The following is a 17,872-nucleotide window of genomic DNA, read 5'->3' on the forward strand; positions in this document are numbered from 1 at the left end:
TATTATTAACATTTTTAATAATATAAAATTATATTTTTTAATATTAAATATTGGTTAAATTTTAAATGAAAACTTAGGTACAATCGACTTCACAAGCTATTAAATGAAAATTTAGTTAAATCAATCAAATCATCTAACAACAATCAAATATCAATTTGGAAATGGATCCTCTCCATTTTTTTTGTCACTAGAGAGAATAAAGTGTAATCTCACATCTTTAATTCTATAAGTGGGACAAAAAATAAATAAGAGAGAATGCAATAAAAAGTGAGATCTTTCACTGGATACCATCTATTTTTTTTTTTCACGGAAAAGAATCCACTCCCATATCAACTTTACGTGAAGTCAATTATACCTTAATTTCTACATAAATTTTAATAAAAGTAGCCGACTGTGACTTTCTGTATTTGATTATTGAGAAATGAGAGATACAAATACCAAGGTCTTAGTGGTCTTCTATAAATTGGAAGCAACAACCATCATCAACATCATGCAACCCCAAATCACTCTTCACTACTTTCAAAATCAAAAAGTAATTCACCAAAAACCAACCATGTCCATGGATCCAAGGAAATCAAACAAGATCAGAGAAATCGTTAGGCTTCAACAGATCCTCAAGAAATGGAGAAGGATAGCAAGCAATAACAACAACAACAACAACCACGACGACCACCGGAGCACCACCGCCAACACCGGCACTACTACGAGCAAAAGTATAAAGTTTCTAAAGAGAACGCTTTCGCTATCGGAACGTGACGTGGCGCAGACGGCCAATAACAACACGGTGGTTCCGAAAGGTTACTTAGCCATTTGTGTTGGTGAAGAGCTTAAACGGTTCGTAATTCCAACCGTTTATTTGGGGCACCAAGCCTTCCAGATTCTTCTGAGAGAAGCAGAGGAAGAATTCGGGTTCCAACAAACCGGTGTTCTTAGGATCCCTTGTGAAGTCTCGGTTTTTGAGACTATATTGAAAATGGTTGAAGGAAAGAATAATGGTAGAAATAATAATCAGAAGGAAAAGGTTTCAACTACTACTGCAAATCAAGAGTGCAGGCTTAATGCTGAAGAGATTATGAGCTGTTGTTCTTCTTCCTCTGATAATCAACTTGCTTATTCTCACCATCCTCAAAGTCCTTTGTGCAGATAGGAATAAGGGACAAAACAGGAATTTTGCATATTTCTTTTTTTTCTAATTTGATCCTTTATGGAGGCCATTAATCCTATGTATTATGAGAATGAGTTTCAATTAGATGTAAAAGAAATTACTAAAGTGATTGGAAATTATGAAAACAATGAAGTAAAAACTTATCATGGGCAATTAATCTATGTGAAGTTGGATAATTGAGAGTTATTAAATAACAATTTAATCAAACTTGTTAAATTACGGTTATTAACGCAGCTAATGCACCTGAGTTAGTTTCCACCAAACAATGAGAACGAATTAATTTTCCAAATGTTATATAATAATATAGGTTAATTATTGATCTTATTATTGTTAATATATATGAGGCTAAAAGTTGTTCAACTTTGCAGCAGGTTCATTATTTGTTCATCAATCCTGCAACAACCCAAAATTGAAGAACTCACACTACCAAACAGCTTTAAATCAAGTAGGAAACTAACCAACAATGATTATGCAGTAGCTAATTTTTAAATTGAACTTGTTATTATTATTTTGGTGAGGATGTTAGGAAGCCAATCAAATTTTTAAGAGGCCTATTAGGTCTTAGGTTTAGTTGGGTAAAACTTTGTTTATAAAAAATTAATCTTTAAAAGATAATTTTTTAAAAGTTATAAGATTTATGTTTGGTAAATTAAATTAAAAATAGTTTTTAATAAACACAAATAACAACAATTGTATTTAGTAGAATAACTTTTAAAATTTAAAATTACTATAATAGATATAAATGTAAGCATTAAATTTGAAATTAGTTAACATATAAAGTTATATTAGACTTTTAAATTTTTAAAAGCAAAAGCTAATTTTAAAAAATTATCTTTTATATATTTTCAAAAATACTCTAATATTTTAAAATTTGTAAATACAAGCATATGATCTTTTTAATTTACCAAATATAAAATGAATAGTTTGAATTTTTAAAAAATACAAATATCTTTTCAAAAAATTTTACCAAACCAAACCTAAATGTTTCAAAGTATTTTAAGAATATTATATTGATATTTCAATAATTTTAGTTATTAATTTCAATAACTTAAAAAGACTCTCAATTAATTGAAAGATCAATTATATATATGCGCATGGTAATATACTTCGCTTTTGACTATGTGGTAGCTAGTGATTATAGCTAGTGATTATGTCTCTTTTCTTTGACTTATTAAGCATTAACTGAAGCATGATGAGAGATGAAGGTCAAAGACCAATACCAGCAGAAACTCTTGAGCCATCACTTTTTTTGCCGTTTTGGTCATTTTGACCGCATCAAAAATATTAAATTTTATTCAACAAATAAATTTTATTAATTTATATATATAAATTTTAATAAATATATATTTAAATTATATATATATATATATATATATATATATATATATATTTTATATAATTTTTATAAATATGAATATAAATGATAACTAATGAAATATTAACCTAAAATAATACTATTTACTAGACATGAAACATTGTTTTAACAATAGAGTATAGTTTTTGATTATGCTACTTATATATTAAAATTAGTCATTAAAATCAGTTAATAGTATAAAATATATGTTAAAATATAAATATATTTTGAAAATAAATTAAAACATATAAGTATATTTATATAAAATATATTAATAATTAATTTTGATGTACGAATAAAATTTTTGAGAGTTTCCAAAATGGAAATAATTTAACTACCAGAGTATAAAAATATTGCTTGTTGGTAATGTTGGGAAAAAAAAAAAGAATTGCCACTTGTTATTAAATATGCGTTTAGGTGTAAAGCTCTTTAATTTAACTATGCTGGAGAGACTAACACGAGAGATAGACCAAGACAATGAGGATTTGATGATACAATGCAAGAACAAAGAATAATGAGTAGCAATTGAAAGCTTCTCTCTAGTTTCTTTCTAAGATTTTTAATCTATCCAAAAACCTCTCCTTCTTGAAATGTGTAGCATTATATGCATACATAACATAAGTCACATAAAAAGTATAATAATAATTAGTAAGTGCTAAATTATCAAAATCTATCCAAAAGGTTCATATTGCAGATAAAAAGATGTAAAAGATATGAATCATAAAATTTTTGTGAAAGATTTAAAAATATAACAAAAATAAAAAATAAATTTTTTATATAAGTGATAAATAATTTTTTAATATTTAGAAAATAACTTGTGTATTTAATCTAAATTTTTGTAAAAATATTTGAATAATTAACTATTTAAAAGATGCAGGTAAAAATAGAACAAAATTCAATTTTTAAACATTCTTTTTTTTATAAAAAAAATTTGTTATTCACAAGAGAAAACATTTGCAAAAAAATATTTATTTAACATAAAATCACTAAATTTTAAAAATAAAATGCATTATTTTTTTAATTATGTTATAAAAATGTATTAAAATTTAAAGTCAAATCTCTAAAATTATTTTGAAAATATATATCTAGTTAATTTTTAATTATTTTGTCACCTTTTAAATTTTCTGTAATTATTTATTGTTAGTATCTTTTAAAATTAATTATTTTTTTAGCGATATAAATTTTCGATGGATAATTCATCCAAAGGTAATTTAAACACACATGACAAAAGTCACCAAAAAAAAAAAAAAACACACATGACAAAAGAAAATTTTGAAATTGCATAAAAAGTTATACTAGATAATCAATATTTTTTTTAACAACATGAATAATCACTAATCAAATAAAAACACATTACACTTCCAAATTATTCACTTAAATTTTAATATTAGAATAACTATATGTACATTTAGTGAAATGAATATTCAATATATCTATTATTTATATTATTTAGTATTTTTATTTTTTACCTATATTTTTTTTTTTTTGCATAAAATTGACAGTTCTATATTGATTTAGGGTCGTAATAACCGTATTTAGCATCCTCCCCATCGAGGCTTCAGGGTTTGGAGATCTCCTTGTTTTACTACATTGACTTTAATTTTTTTTCCCGTATTTTTTACTCTAAAACAATGTGCAAACTCTGCCTATAATACATTCAATGTGCCCTAATGCAAATTGAAAAGTTTACTCAAAATCAAAAGTGCATATGACCTTAGGGTCATTTAGCTAGATGTATAACATATGATAAAAGATAAAAAAATCCTATTTATACATGTATTTTAGTATAAATATATGTAGTTTAATTTATTTTTAATGTATATTTTGTATTTAAATGTGTATTTTATATTAATAATTAATTTTTTTAGTGTATATTGTAAAAGACAATAATCAAATTAATAACTTATTAATATTATAATCAATGATTAATGAGTTAAATCTTTTTGAGATCTCAGAGCACTGAAACACACATGAGATCTAAAATATGACAACTAGGTAGTACCATACGGATAATCTATGGAATTGTCTTATAATAAAAGATCACAATGCCAGGTTTTGTGGATTATATTGAAGTGTCATAATAAGCCCTTTTATTTTGCTAGTAAAATCGCTGGGATTACAAGTTGCAATGCAAGTATTAATCATACACATGTTTCACTACTCACATAGCAATATAAAATTGCTGCCACTTGCCTTGAAATCATGTTCGTACAAAGTTTTCTGGTGGCATATTATCAGGCTTCTATTATGCACATCACATGCATGCCATGCATCCCTCATTTTTTATCAAATTGCTTGGTTATCCCATTTCATCGGTTTGGTCGTGTTTGGTAGTTAACACTGCACCTAAAGGTGAAAATTTTTTACTTCTTGTCATTGTTTTGCAGTCAATTTCACGTGAAATTGATAATTGAAAGTCGTTAGATGAAAATTTAATCAAATCAATCAAATCATATAATGGTTTTCAATTATCAATTTCATGTGAAGTTGATTCCACTTGAATTTCCATCTATTATTATTACTATTATTTTAGAAATAACAACTAAAATTAAAGATTAATTTTGATATATTGACAATGTAATACAGTTGTATAATTATATAAATAATCATTTATATTATTAATATAAAAAATAATTATTTTTATTAATATAGTATTATATAATTAATTAAAGACCAATTCTATAGTATCTATGAATTTTTCGTTTAAATTTTGTCTAACTTATTTTTTATAGTAAATTTTAATTTTTTAAAAATTATTTATTTTTATATCTTTTAAATTAAATAATAACTTTTAACTCTTTTTAATAAATAGACACCACTTTTTAGACAATATAACATTCACCTTAATTAAATACACATATAAACTAATCTATACTGAGAGCGCATTAAAATTAAAGCTTTAGAAATCAACCCCTCGTTATCCGTGGTTTGTCACGCATGCAAACTTAAACAGTAAGTTATTACTTCAAATATGGAATCTTCTAATTAGTTCCAAGAAAACTCCACCTGCAGGTACAGTAGACATAGTACTTTGCTTTTCATAAAATAAAATTGGATTCAAATTTTAAGAATAGTAATTTTTTTTTTAATTTTTTCTAAAAGTAGGTAATAGATGAAGCGGTTATTGACTATCAAGAATTCAAGATTCATATAGGGGTAGAATACGAGGGTAATTGACCCTTTTATTAAAACATTGCCGTTTTATTTTTTTTTCAGAAAAAAAGAAAAAGAAAAATTCGAGATACTGTACTGCTGGCAAATCAGGCATATATAATATGATTATGAGAAATATTAGATAAGTAAATTATTTTAAACTAAATTCAACTAACTTTTTTCTTTTATGTATCTTCTTATTTTCTTAAGTTAGTTTTTATTATATTAATAAATCATTAGACCGATTTAATTAAATTTAATTACTAAAATAATTTAATAATGTAACATCATCCTCTTATTATTTCCATTTAAAAAAGAAAGATTCCACTCAAATCTGGTAGAAAATTTAATAGTGAAGTCAAAGCGGTATGGCCTTGTACATTGAAAGTGATGAATCGCTTGGTATATGCTGGATGGATGTTACAGTAATCTATTAATATGAAAAAGGATTTACTTAATATATGCGTTTGGAATTTAAGTTTAGTTTATAATTAGCATAATCATTCCAACCAAATCAGCAATTAATCCAATCAAAGTACTGTATTAATAGGTTATTTGTTTAATGGTTGAATAATTAATTGAACCGTTAATTCGATTATAATTGAGTAAAGTATCGTTTTTGTTCTCAACATTTAGGATAAATCTTATTTATGTTTCTAAAGTTTAAATCGTCTTATCTGTATCCATGACGTTTGTAAAAATGATTCAATATTATCCTGCCGTCAATTACACATCATGAACGCTTTAGTTTCAGTTTTAAAAATTTCTTCTTGAGGTTAGAATACAAATATCTAGGATAGAATCGATGATCCACTCCAAAAAAGAGCTTATCAAAAATTGAAACTAATTCCTACAACATTTACATAATTCACTTTTTTAGGGGATATAATTGAATCTAAACACAAATAGTGGGTATAATATTAAAATCGAACACATCCAAGTAATACTTAATTGAGAATGAATACATCTAAATAGTGAGAATAATTGAAAAATATAATCTGATTTGTTAGTATAATTGATAGTAGGATAACATTGAATCACTTTTATAAACGTTAGGGATACAAATAGGACGATTTAAACGTCAGGAACACAAATAAGACTTACCCCAAACGTTGTGACAAAAACAATACTTTACTCATTATAATTTAATAATTATATGAATTTTTTATAATAAATAATTTTTTATTTTTAACCGTTAGTTGTTTTTAGACTTCAATAACTTTTTTTAATTATTTTTTTAATTGTTATTTTTAACCATTGTTAACTCGACTAAGCTGTTTGAAAATAAATTTGGGACATGTCTTTATATTTGTTAGTTGCCTACATAGCTAAACTAAAAAATTTGGGCATATACGATTAGAAGTCTGTCGCGTTTTCATAGTTATATTGATGTATGTGTTGTGTTGCTAATAAGAATATCTTTAAGTTGACTGATTCATTGTAGCTACTTTAGTCATAAATTTTTTGGTGTTTTTCGAGTTTTAAACTTAGTAAGTTTGATATATTTCATTAGTCGTGAATCTCGAGATATTTATGTTTCTTATGTTGATTAATGAGCGTTCAGTTATTTTGTTATTATTAAACTAATGTATTGAATGACAAGTGGTCAAAATATCAGCTAATATTAAGCGAGAAAATAATCTAAAATAACATATTGTAAGCTGAGAATAAACTTAATGCAGCGAAAAATATAAGTGTTAAAGTAGCTTTAAAGAGAGTTTTTGTCTGAGATTTTTATTGTTAAGTTATGACCTTTAACACTATTTTTTTTTTACAGTTCACATGAATGTCTTATAGTTCACCTGAAGTTATTCAGGTAGTACATTTCGAGATACTAGAGCCTCGACATACGATATTATGGAGAGCAGTGACTGCATTGATATACTATGCGGTTATAGAGTAGTATCAGGTGGATAGGGTGCTGCCACAACTGGGAGAATACTATATCGACCTCGTGTAGCTCTGGACATATATTTCTTAATGATAAGGGTGATCGTTGGTCTCCTAGGACCTTAAAATCTTAACACCTCCATTGGGATATTAGAGTCCATCATGTTCTCTGGTTTGATGTTGTCCCAAATCTAGATCCATCACAGTGATACTTGAAGTGGTAATATGAGCATGGCAGAGGTTCTTGTCGTTGGAGCTCTTCTTTAGTAACTCCAAAGCTATTTCGATTCTGACAGAGACTGCACAGAGATATCAAGGACAGACACCTCCCATGGATTAGGTACCTGATGTCTTAGACAGATGTCGTGTTAAACGGCAAAACTGCATTGGTACCCGAGCAAGTGATCGTAAATGGAAGTAGATCGAGGATAAAATTGCTGCAATGGAAAGAAGGGATCGACCCCCTTAGACAAGGTAGGGGTTGTGGTGGGTGTGGAAGTAAAGGTGGTCATGGAGGTAGAGGTGGTGGCCATAAAGAGAATGTGTATTTTATTGGAGGCTTGATTTACATGAAAAAACCTTAAATTGAACTTAATAGCTTCGATTTATAGAATAAAGTATAAATGAAACATGCATGTAAGCTGTTTGATTCTAAGACATTCATGTAATATTGCATTTTGGGTTAACCATTAAAATGTCCTCGAATTATTTAAATGCTGACAAAAATATACTCGAATTTTACTGTCAATAAAAATGCCTTCAAATAATTTTAAAATACAATAATAATATCCAACCGTAAATATATATTTTTAAAAAATACCTTAGATATTGAATTTTGATGCAATTTTTTACAAAAATGATTATAAAAATAAAATATTATAAATAAAAATTGGTAATTTTTCGTTAAGTATATATTTTTTTATAATTTTTTTGTTAAAAACCAATAATACTTTTAAAAAATCATAAAACAATATATACTTAACAAAAAATCACCAAATTTAAAGAATAATAATATCTCATTTTTCTAATCATGCTCGCAAAAAATTACATCAAAATTCAATCTCTAATGTATTTTTTGTGAAATACATATTTAATGTTAGTTTTTTTGCAAGATTATCTAACATTTAAATATGTATTTCTCAAAAAATATATTAGGGATTAAATTTTGATACAATTTTTTGCAAGCATGATTAAAAAATGATATATCATTATCCTTAAAATTTGGTGATTTTTCGTTGAGTATATATTTTTTTGTAATTTTTTTATTGACAACTAATAATACTTTTAAAAAATCACAAAAAAATATATACTTAAAAAGAATTACCAAATTTTAAGAATAATAATATCTCATTTTTTAATTATGCTTGTAAAAAATCACATCAAAATTCAATCTCTAAAATATTTTTTGAAAATATATATTTATTTTTGGGTATTGTTATTGTATTTTTGAATTATTTATAGGCATTTTTGTCGATAGTAGAATTTGGGTGTATTTTTGTCCGCGTTTGAATAATTTGGAGGAATTTTTTGTGGTTAATCCTAGGGGTGTGCATGGCTCGGCCCGACCCGAAGATTCGACTCGGCCATGAACACTTTAGAGGCTAATTTGGTGTGATTTCATCGGGTCTAATGTCGGGTAAGGGTCTCAAAAATAGACATGATCATTATTTTGGGTCGGGTCCGGGCCATGGCTCGGGTCGCCCGAACTCGGTCCGGTGGCCTGGTCATCATACACAATTAATATTTTGTGTTACTAGTGATAGATGATGGCTATTCTTATGTGGAATTTAAGTATTGTAAACCTTAATATTTTGTGTTATTAGTTATTATAAGACTATAAGTTAATGTTTTATGTTTAAAATGCATAAGATTTTAGACTAATGTATAATATTGTGTTATTGTATTAATTTAAATATTTGGTGTTATTATACAATATTAGTATTGATTATGGTTATGCTTTAATTTTAGAAAAGAGTTGGTTCTTGTTATATTTTTCTAATTGAATTTTACCATATCAAATAATAGTTGTAGTCTTGAAAATTTGGATATTTTCACATGCTAGCTCATAAAAAGATATCAAGGTAATGTAATGTTAATGGTCCGGTTTTCACCCGATTTTTATCCGGTATAATGGTGGCCCGAAAATATATAGGTTTCATCGGGTTTAGAGCCGGATTCGAGTCTAATAAATATGTCCGGTACGTATTTCGGACCGGATCTAAATTACATCGAACCTGGTTTCACCCGACCCATGCACACCCTTAATTAATTCTTGTATTTTATTCCATTTGTTTAGGTAAATTATCCACACACACGCACACACACATACACACAAATATATATATATATATATATATATATATATATATATATATATATATATATATATAAATCAGGTCCAATAAAGACAAAAGGTCCACCCAAAAGGATGGCCTTTACTAAATACCCAACTTCTTTAAGAGGTTGGGAAAGAATCGGTTTGTGTTTATCTAAAAAATAATTGTCTCTCCAAATCTCTTCTACTACTAGAAAGATAAATCCTAACGGTTATCTATTACGAAAGATGGAACTACTCCAACAAAGGTAGTTTATCAACCCTCTATTATAAACACACTTACACCTTTTAGGTACTAAAAAATTTTCTTAAAACTATTGTTAATTTAAGCACTCGAACAGGCAGTACTTCGATATCAACAAATTAAATATTGCTATACAAAATAATTTAAATTTCACGTTCAAACTCAAATTAACGTTTCAAATAACCCTCGAAATAATAGATACATATATATTTATTTGGGTTCTCCATTTTTTTATCAGTTTAATAATTGACGGATAAACAACTTGGTATAATGGTAATAAGTTATGGCAATCAAATTTGAATAGTGAATAAACTAAGTTTTATAATAATAATAAGGGCAATTTTTCTAAATAAAATTGTTGAGAGAAATCTTTACTCAAATGCAATAATTGTAATTCCTTTACTTGTGTGTCTTGATTCATTATTATATAAACCGTAATAACTTATCACGTTTTACTTTTTACACATAAATCGTGGCAGGTAACTACGGTTTATAAAGTGACCAAGATGAGCATAAATCGTGGTAATTAAGTACGGTTTATGAAGAGAGAACTTTGATCATAAAATCTTATTACTTTCCACGGTTTATGAAGGGATATGTATGCAAAAATCTTGGTTACTTGCCATGGTTTATGAAGAGAAAAAATTTATACATATAAGTGAGATTCAAGCTATTGAAGAGAAGTATTTTACAGTGGCAAGTGAGAAAGAGAATTTTCTAAATAATAAGGGCAAATCACACTATTAAACCAGAATAGAGAGGAGAAATTACATTATTCAACCAAAGTAAAAAATGTAACATGGATCAACTGTTTGTATGTAATTTGAATCAAACTAATTTGAATTACAAATCAACAGTAATTTGAAGTTGATAAGTTCGAAATATGCAGCCAAAATTCGTACGTAATTCGAACCTACCTGATTCGAATTATGCACGCAGGTTGACCCAGGGTAGTTCGAATTACACTCATTCGAATTATAAGGGATGCAATTCGAATTACACTAAAAAACAAAATTATCTAAAATATTAGACCAGCTCAATATTAATCAGATTTTTTATTTCTATTATAAAATATAAAAAAAATTAATTCTAAAAAAATCATGTTATTTTTTAGGATTTATTTATTTTTATTGTGTTTTCATAAAGTTTGCACAAAATTCACCTATCACATTAACTAAACTAATTTATTTACATAAAATTTGTTTATGGACTCAGCAAACTTATTTACGTTTTAATACGATTTAAATTGTATTAGTATATTTTTATTTTTAATCAATTTAATTTTATTTAAACAATTAGATTTTTAAATTATAAAATTTATATTAGTTTGTAATTAAAATTTAAATAGATATAATTTAAATTAATGATTTATAAAATTATATGTATTCGTATTATTGTATTCATATGATTAATTATATTTATTCGATTTTTAAAAAAAAAATAACGGTTATTAATTTTTAATTAACAAATAAATACACTTATATTATTTTTAAATTAAAATTTTTTAAATAAATATACTCTTATTATTTTAATTTTTTAATTTAAATAAATATATTTGTATTATTTTAAATAAAATTTAAAATTAATATAAGTAAGTTTATTTAAAATTTAAAATTTTAATATTTTAAATAAACATACTCTTATTATTTTAAATTTTTTTAAATTTAAATAAACATACTCATATTATTTTAAATAAGTATATTTTTTAATTTGAAAATAATATAAATGTATTTAAATAAAAAAATTAACCACTGTTATTTTTTAAAAATTGAATAAATATAATTAATCATATTTTTTTTGTGACTAAATAGAAAAGAAAGAAAAAAAGAGACAAAACCAAATTAACTGGCTAGGGTCATATCTAAATCTATTAGATGTTGAAGCTCACTCTATGGTTGGCTCCAATTCGAGTGAATGTCTGTGCCAAAAGTAGCTGCTTTAGCCATACAATTTGCAACACTATTTGCAGTCCTCTGATTAAAAGAATAGAGACTCTCCAATTCCAATTCATAACCTCCTGTATATGCTTTGCCAAATCCCATTCCGGAATATCCTTACGAAGCACTCTTTGGTTTACCAAGAAAAGAGCTTCTAAACAGTCTGTTTCACAAATAACCTCACGAAATCCACTCTCCCAAGCAAGAAGTAAACTTCTCCAAATTGCATACAATTCAGCAAAAAGAACACTGCACACTTCGACTTTTTCAGTGCAACCTTTCAACCAACATCCATCAGGATTGCAAATGATACAACCAAAACCAGCATAGCCAAAAGGAGCAAACCAACTAGCATCACAATTCAATTTAACAGAATGAACTGGAGGTGGAACCCAATGCAAACAAAGTGAAGGAGGAGACAAAGATTGATGCATAGAAAAAATAGTGTGAAACTCCCTTACTGAACTACGAATCAAACTCACCACTTTACTAGCACTCCATGAATCATCTATACTAAATAAGTCCTGATTCCTGCTTCTCCAAATCCTCCAGATGGTCGAAAAGAAAAGAAAAATATCTCGACTCTTTGCACATCTGTAGAGCCAATCAGGTAAATTCGAGTTATCTGAATACAGGCCTAAAAGGTTCCAGACCTCCTTGGCACTAGGGCACTCCCGAAGACAATGAAAAATCGATTCAGAATCATTCTGACATCGATGACATGTGCTAGATAAAGCTAAACCACGACCCAAATGAAACTCTGCCATAGGAATAGCATTATGAAGATTGAGCCAAATCAAGAACTTGTACTTCTCAGGAATATGCAGTCGCCATATCCACAACCAATTATCATGCTCATTCCAGTCAAACTTTCTTTTGGCTAGCCAACTGTACCCACTCCTAGCTGAGTAGTGTCTAGAAGATGCCACACCCCACGACCAACCCGAACTCTCTCCAGCATTCAAATCCGGATTATAATCATTCAAACGCTGTTTGACATCTTCTGGAATGATAGAGAAAATATCATGGAGATTCCATTGACCATCTTTCCAAACGTCTCTAATAGTTAAATCAGAGTCAGATATATGTACAAAAGGAACATCTTGAGCAATTGGGCCCTCAATACTCCAATTGTCAAACCAAAAGGATTGATCAAGTGACCCAACGCACCAAGAGAAGGCATCCTTAAGAGCACCAAAAGCCTTTGAGATACTCTTCCAAACATGAGAAGCATTGCGAGGGACATGGTCATCTAAAACTCCCTCATTCCTCAGATACTTCACCCTCAATAGAACAACCCAAGGCTTGTCCTGATAATGAAAAAGTTACCAAACCAATTTACCAAGTAAAGATATATTAACACATGCAGGATCTCTAACACCCAGGCCACCAAATTTCTTTGGAGTGATCATGGTTCTCCAATTAACAAGAGAAAGACCTCTACCATCAACTTGACCCTTCCAAAGGAACTGTCTCATCATAGAAGACAATTTATCGCAAACCCAATTTGGAAAAAAAGATACCTGCATATGATAGACAGGAATGGATGCTGCAACAGAATTGATCAGGCAAAGTCTCCCTGCTTTATTTAGAAGCCTTCCTTTCCAATTAGCTAATCTTCCCCTCACCTTTTCAATCACCGAATGAAAAGAAGCCCTACTGGTACGGGAATGATTAAGGTTAACTCCAAGATATCTTCCTAAGTCCAAAGCAAAATGTATTGAAGAAACACTATTAAAAATATCTCTTCTATGAGCAGTCACATTTTTAGAACAAAAAACTTTAGACTTTTCAAAATTCACTTTCATGCCAGATGCCTTGTAAAAAATGTTAAGAGAATGCATGACCATTTGAACCTGACTCTTTGTAGCCTGACAAAAGAGTAAGAGATCATCTGCAAACATCAAATGAGAAAATTTTGGGCCACCCCTAGTGACAGAAACTGGTTTCCACACACCCTCGACCACCTTTTGAGATATATAGCAAGCAAGTCTTTCCATACAAAGCACAAATAAGTAAGGAGACATTGGATCGCCCTGTCTAAGCCCCCTTCTAGGAGCAAAACTATCCAATCTATTCCCATTCCATATAATAGAAAGAGATGATGCACGGACACAATTCATAATCAAATTAACAATGATGATAGGAAAACCAAAAGCAATGAGAGTACTCTCCAAAAACCTCCAATCCACCTTATCATAAGCTTTTTTAAGATCAATTTTAAAAGCAAGAGTACCTTTCTTGGATTTTGTGTGCTTCATGAAATTCAGAATTTCTTGGGCCACAATAATATTATCAGGAGCACCACGACCCGGAATAAAACCTCCTTGTAAAGGACTAACAATATCTGGAAGAAAAGGCCGAAGTCGGTTAGTCAATACTTTGGTGATAATTTTATAAACAACATTACACAAGCTAATAGGCCTGAAATCCTTCATAAAGATAGGGTTATCAATTTTAGGAATAAGCACAATCAGAGTTTCCATGATGCTAGGATTTAAGAACTCTCCCAAAAAAGCACTCCGGACAATATTCCAAATCTCAGTGCCTACTATCTCCCAATATTCTTTAAAAAAATAAGCTTGAAAGCCATCTAGACCAGGACCCTTAAAAGGGCTCATACTGAATACTGCTGACTTGACTTCCGCAAAAGAGACATGGTCAATTAACTTAGCACAAGCCTCAGTGCTTAGAGTGGGCAACGGAACATCCCCTAAACAATCAACCTCAACCTCTTCCGTTGTACCAAAGAGATTCTTGTAAAAAGAGAGGGCTTCTTCCTGGAGAATATCTGGATCAGTAGACCAAGACCCATCTCTAACATATAATCCATGTACTCTATTATGGTTTCTACGCACCAAAGTCTGAAGATGAAAGAATTTAGTGTTTCTATCCCCAAACTTGACCCACTGCTCTCTAGATTTTTGGTACAAAAAAAGTTCATCTTGCAATAAAAGCCTATTGTAATTTTCCCTCGGTTCAGCTTATTTAATTCTCAGAGATAACACATCGGTAACCTCTAAACGCTGTTGAATCTGATCAATTTGATATTCCAGCTTATTTTTCGCACAAAAATATTTCCAAAAATTTTTGAGTTGAGGTCCAAAGAAGCCTGTTGAACCATCTTCAGCCTTTTAGTAACGCCTCCAAACTCTTGATTCCAAGCCTTACTAATAACATGTTTATAAGAAGGATATGTTGCCCACACAGCTTGGAACCTAAAAGAACGAGAACTTTTCACTCTGGGGCTATCATGACAACGAACTAAAATAGGACAATGATCAGAATGAAGCCTGCTAAGAATTTCAGAATAACCCTCAGGAAACATTGTCATCCACGCCTCATTAACTAGAGCTCTATCCAATCTTTTAGCCAAGTCCCTGCCAGCCTGAACTGCTCTATACCAAGTATATCTCCTACTAGTCACTTTAAGATCAAAGAGCTCACAATCATTTAGAGTAGTAGCTAATAGACTAGCTCTGTGAGAAGAAAAATAAGCACATGTACTCTCATCTGGTGCTACAATCTCATTAAAATCACCAACAGCTATCCATGGTCCATTATGGCCTGAATTAATAGAACGCAAATGATCCCAAAGCACACATCTTTTTTCGAATTGAGGACTCCCGTATACTGCACTACAAAGCCAAATTAAGTTACCCACACTCACTTTCACTGTGATACATTGGTCAATTTGATCAATAACCACACAAGAAGTATTAGCAATAGAAGATAGAAACCAAATGCCACCCCTGTGTCCTACTACTTCCTCAATACCAACACAATGAAAACCCAACTTATCCAAAAAATTCTTCAAATTATTAAACATAGTATGAGTCTCAAAGAGAAAGAAGAAAGATGGTTTATATATTCTCACCAAATTTTTGCAATGCACACGAGCCATCTTGTTAGACGCACCCCTCACAGTCCATGCTATGATATTGAAACTATCCATAAAAATAGCAAAAAGGGAGCTCCAATAACAAACCCGAGACTCAACATGATGTCCCTGTCTTCGACGATCCTGCCTTTAATGGACTCTCAAGTTATAACCCAATTTTCTCCGTTAAAACTTGCACCATACCTGCCGTCGATGCTCCATCCTTATCTACTGGTGAATTCTGCAAAGAGTTTGGGCGAGGACGCTTTCACACAGTGCCATTTGTTGTCTCACCTTGCTGCTGATGATGAACATTGTGCCGGGTCCCCGAAGAAGCCACACTAATCGGTTTTCCAATATTGATGCCCCTGCTTAATTTTACTTTGGATCCAGTAGCATGTGTTGTACGTTGGTGATTAGGCCTTGTCCAAGTATTGGTAGCCTTGTTAGGAGTCTTCTTTGCTTTTGGTTGGACCTTATGGGTGCTAGGAGAAGGATTTTGACCCATTTTATACTTTCCTTTCCTAATCACTTGAGTCCAGCCTTCCAAATCCTCATGTTGTGCATGCTCTACATGAACAGCATGCAAATCACTATCCACCAAATTCGGGACAGTAACATTTACAGTCTCATCTCCAAGATTCTTGCTAAAATAAAAACTTGCATTTTTCACATGCACTGGATTTTTTGAATTTTAGCTTTCTGGATGCTTTGCTACATCGCTGACCACCTTGGCATTAGTTCCTCCTCCCGCATTGCTGTCAGTCTTGCACACCTTCATATCATGACCAAACTTGAGACAGGAGCCACAAATAAGGTGAAGACTTTCATATTCAACCTCATATTCAACACCTTCAACAAGAATCTTCTTAGTCACTAGCAATCCTAAATCTATCTTAACACAGGCTCGAGCATATCGTCCTCTTTCAGCTAATTTTGTTGCCAAATCAATTGCCAAATCAACCTTAACAGGAATGCCAACTGCAGCCGCAACACGGAGCATTGCATCTTATTGGTAGCACCAAATTGGTAATCCGGAAATTCTAATCCACACTAAAGTTGCTCCAAAACAGTTTTCACTTGATCTAAACTCTTGATCCCAAGACTTCACAGCCACATAATTTCCCTCGATCAATTATGGACCTCCTAAGAGAATCTTTTCTCGCTCCAAAGTCTCTTCCCCGCTCACTCCACCGCTCATCTTTGATTTTCAAAATATAATTAATCATATGAGTACAATAATACGAATACATATAATTTTATAAATTATTAATTTAAATTATATCTATTTAAATTTTAAATTACATATTAATACAAATTTTATAATTTAAAAATCTAATTATTTAAATAAGATTAAATTGATTAAAATTTATAAAAATATACTAATACAATTCAAATTATATTAAAACAATAAAATGTAAACAAGTTTATTGAGTCCATAAACAAATTTTACGTAAATAAATAATACGTGAATTTTGTATTTATATTACTCCACATATAAACGGTAGTAGGGGATTTTATGGGATTTTATGATCACACTGACTACTCATGAACAGTGAAAACCTAGCACGGTTTCTTATTTCTCGCGGTTTATACTCACTTTGTCTCATTCGTAAACCGTACTTACCTGCCTTGCTTTATGTGTAAAAATAATCGGACCGGACCGGTCAACCTGCATACCGATGACGTCACGCTGACGTCAGCATGCGGGTTTGAAATTTGGAAAAATGCATTGCAAAGTTTGCAACCACTGCATTATCTCATTTCTTTAGTATTGCTAATGCTTTTTATAATATATATTTCAATTCTTTATAACTAATACGTATATATATATATATATATATATATATATATATATATGAAAATACTTAACTCAATATTTTTTAAATTAATTATTTTTTAATTGAAGTACAA

The 17,872-nt window shown here is 29.7% G+C and overlaps 2 protein-coding genes across 2 annotated transcripts; one reads left to right on the forward strand and one right to left on the reverse strand.

Annotated features, from left to right (window-relative positions):
• The first annotated feature begins 553 nt into the window (after positions 1–553).
• On the forward strand, positions 554–1,306 carry LOC130936810 (auxin-responsive protein SAUR72-like). The gene has a single exon (XM_057866966.1). It carries the CDS (start codon positions 554–556, stop codon positions 1,145–1,147), a length of 594 nt encoding a protein of 197 aa, XP_057722949.1. The 3' UTR covers positions 1,148–1,306.
• A 10,705-nt stretch (positions 1,307–12,011) lies between these two features.
• Positions 12,012–16,466, reverse strand: LOC130934758 (uncharacterized). The gene is made up of 7 exons (XM_057864295.1): positions 16,253–16,466; positions 15,956–16,011; positions 15,739–15,874; positions 15,297–15,645; positions 13,602–14,994; positions 13,440–13,547; positions 12,012–13,388 (listed from the first exon to the last, which is right to left on the reverse strand). Exons 1-7 carry the CDS (start codon positions 16,464–16,466, stop codon positions 12,012–12,014), a joined length of 3,633 nt encoding a protein of 1,210 aa, XP_057720278.1.
• Between the last annotated feature and the right edge of the window lie 1,406 nt (positions 16,467–17,872).

This window comes from Arachis stenosperma, chromosome 6 (assembly GCF_014773155.1).
Source record: "Arachis stenosperma cultivar V10309 chromosome 6, arast.V10309.gnm1.PFL2, whole genome shotgun sequence".
Lineage (NCBI taxonomy): Eukaryota > Viridiplantae > Streptophyta > Magnoliopsida > Fabales > Fabaceae > Arachis > Arachis stenosperma.

Excerpts from the sequence above, each read along its gene's own strand:
- LOC130936810 (XM_057866966.1), top strand. The coding sequence starts at position 554 with ATGTCCATGGATCCAAGGAAATCAAACAAGATCAGAGAAATCGTTAGG.
- LOC130934758 (XM_057864295.1), bottom strand. The coding sequence starts at position 16,466 with ATGGGTCAAAATCCTTCTCCTAGCACCCATAAGGTCCAACCAAAAGCA. Across the intron at positions 14,995-15,296 it reads AAAAGTTCTCGTTCTTTTAG|AGAGCAGTGGGTCAAGTTTG; the intron begins GTTCCAAGCTGT and ends CCAAAAATCTAG. Across the intron at positions 13,389-13,439 it reads GTGTTAGAGATCCTGCATGT|GACAAGCCTTGGGTTGTTCT; the intron begins GTTAATATATCT and ends TTTCATTATCAG.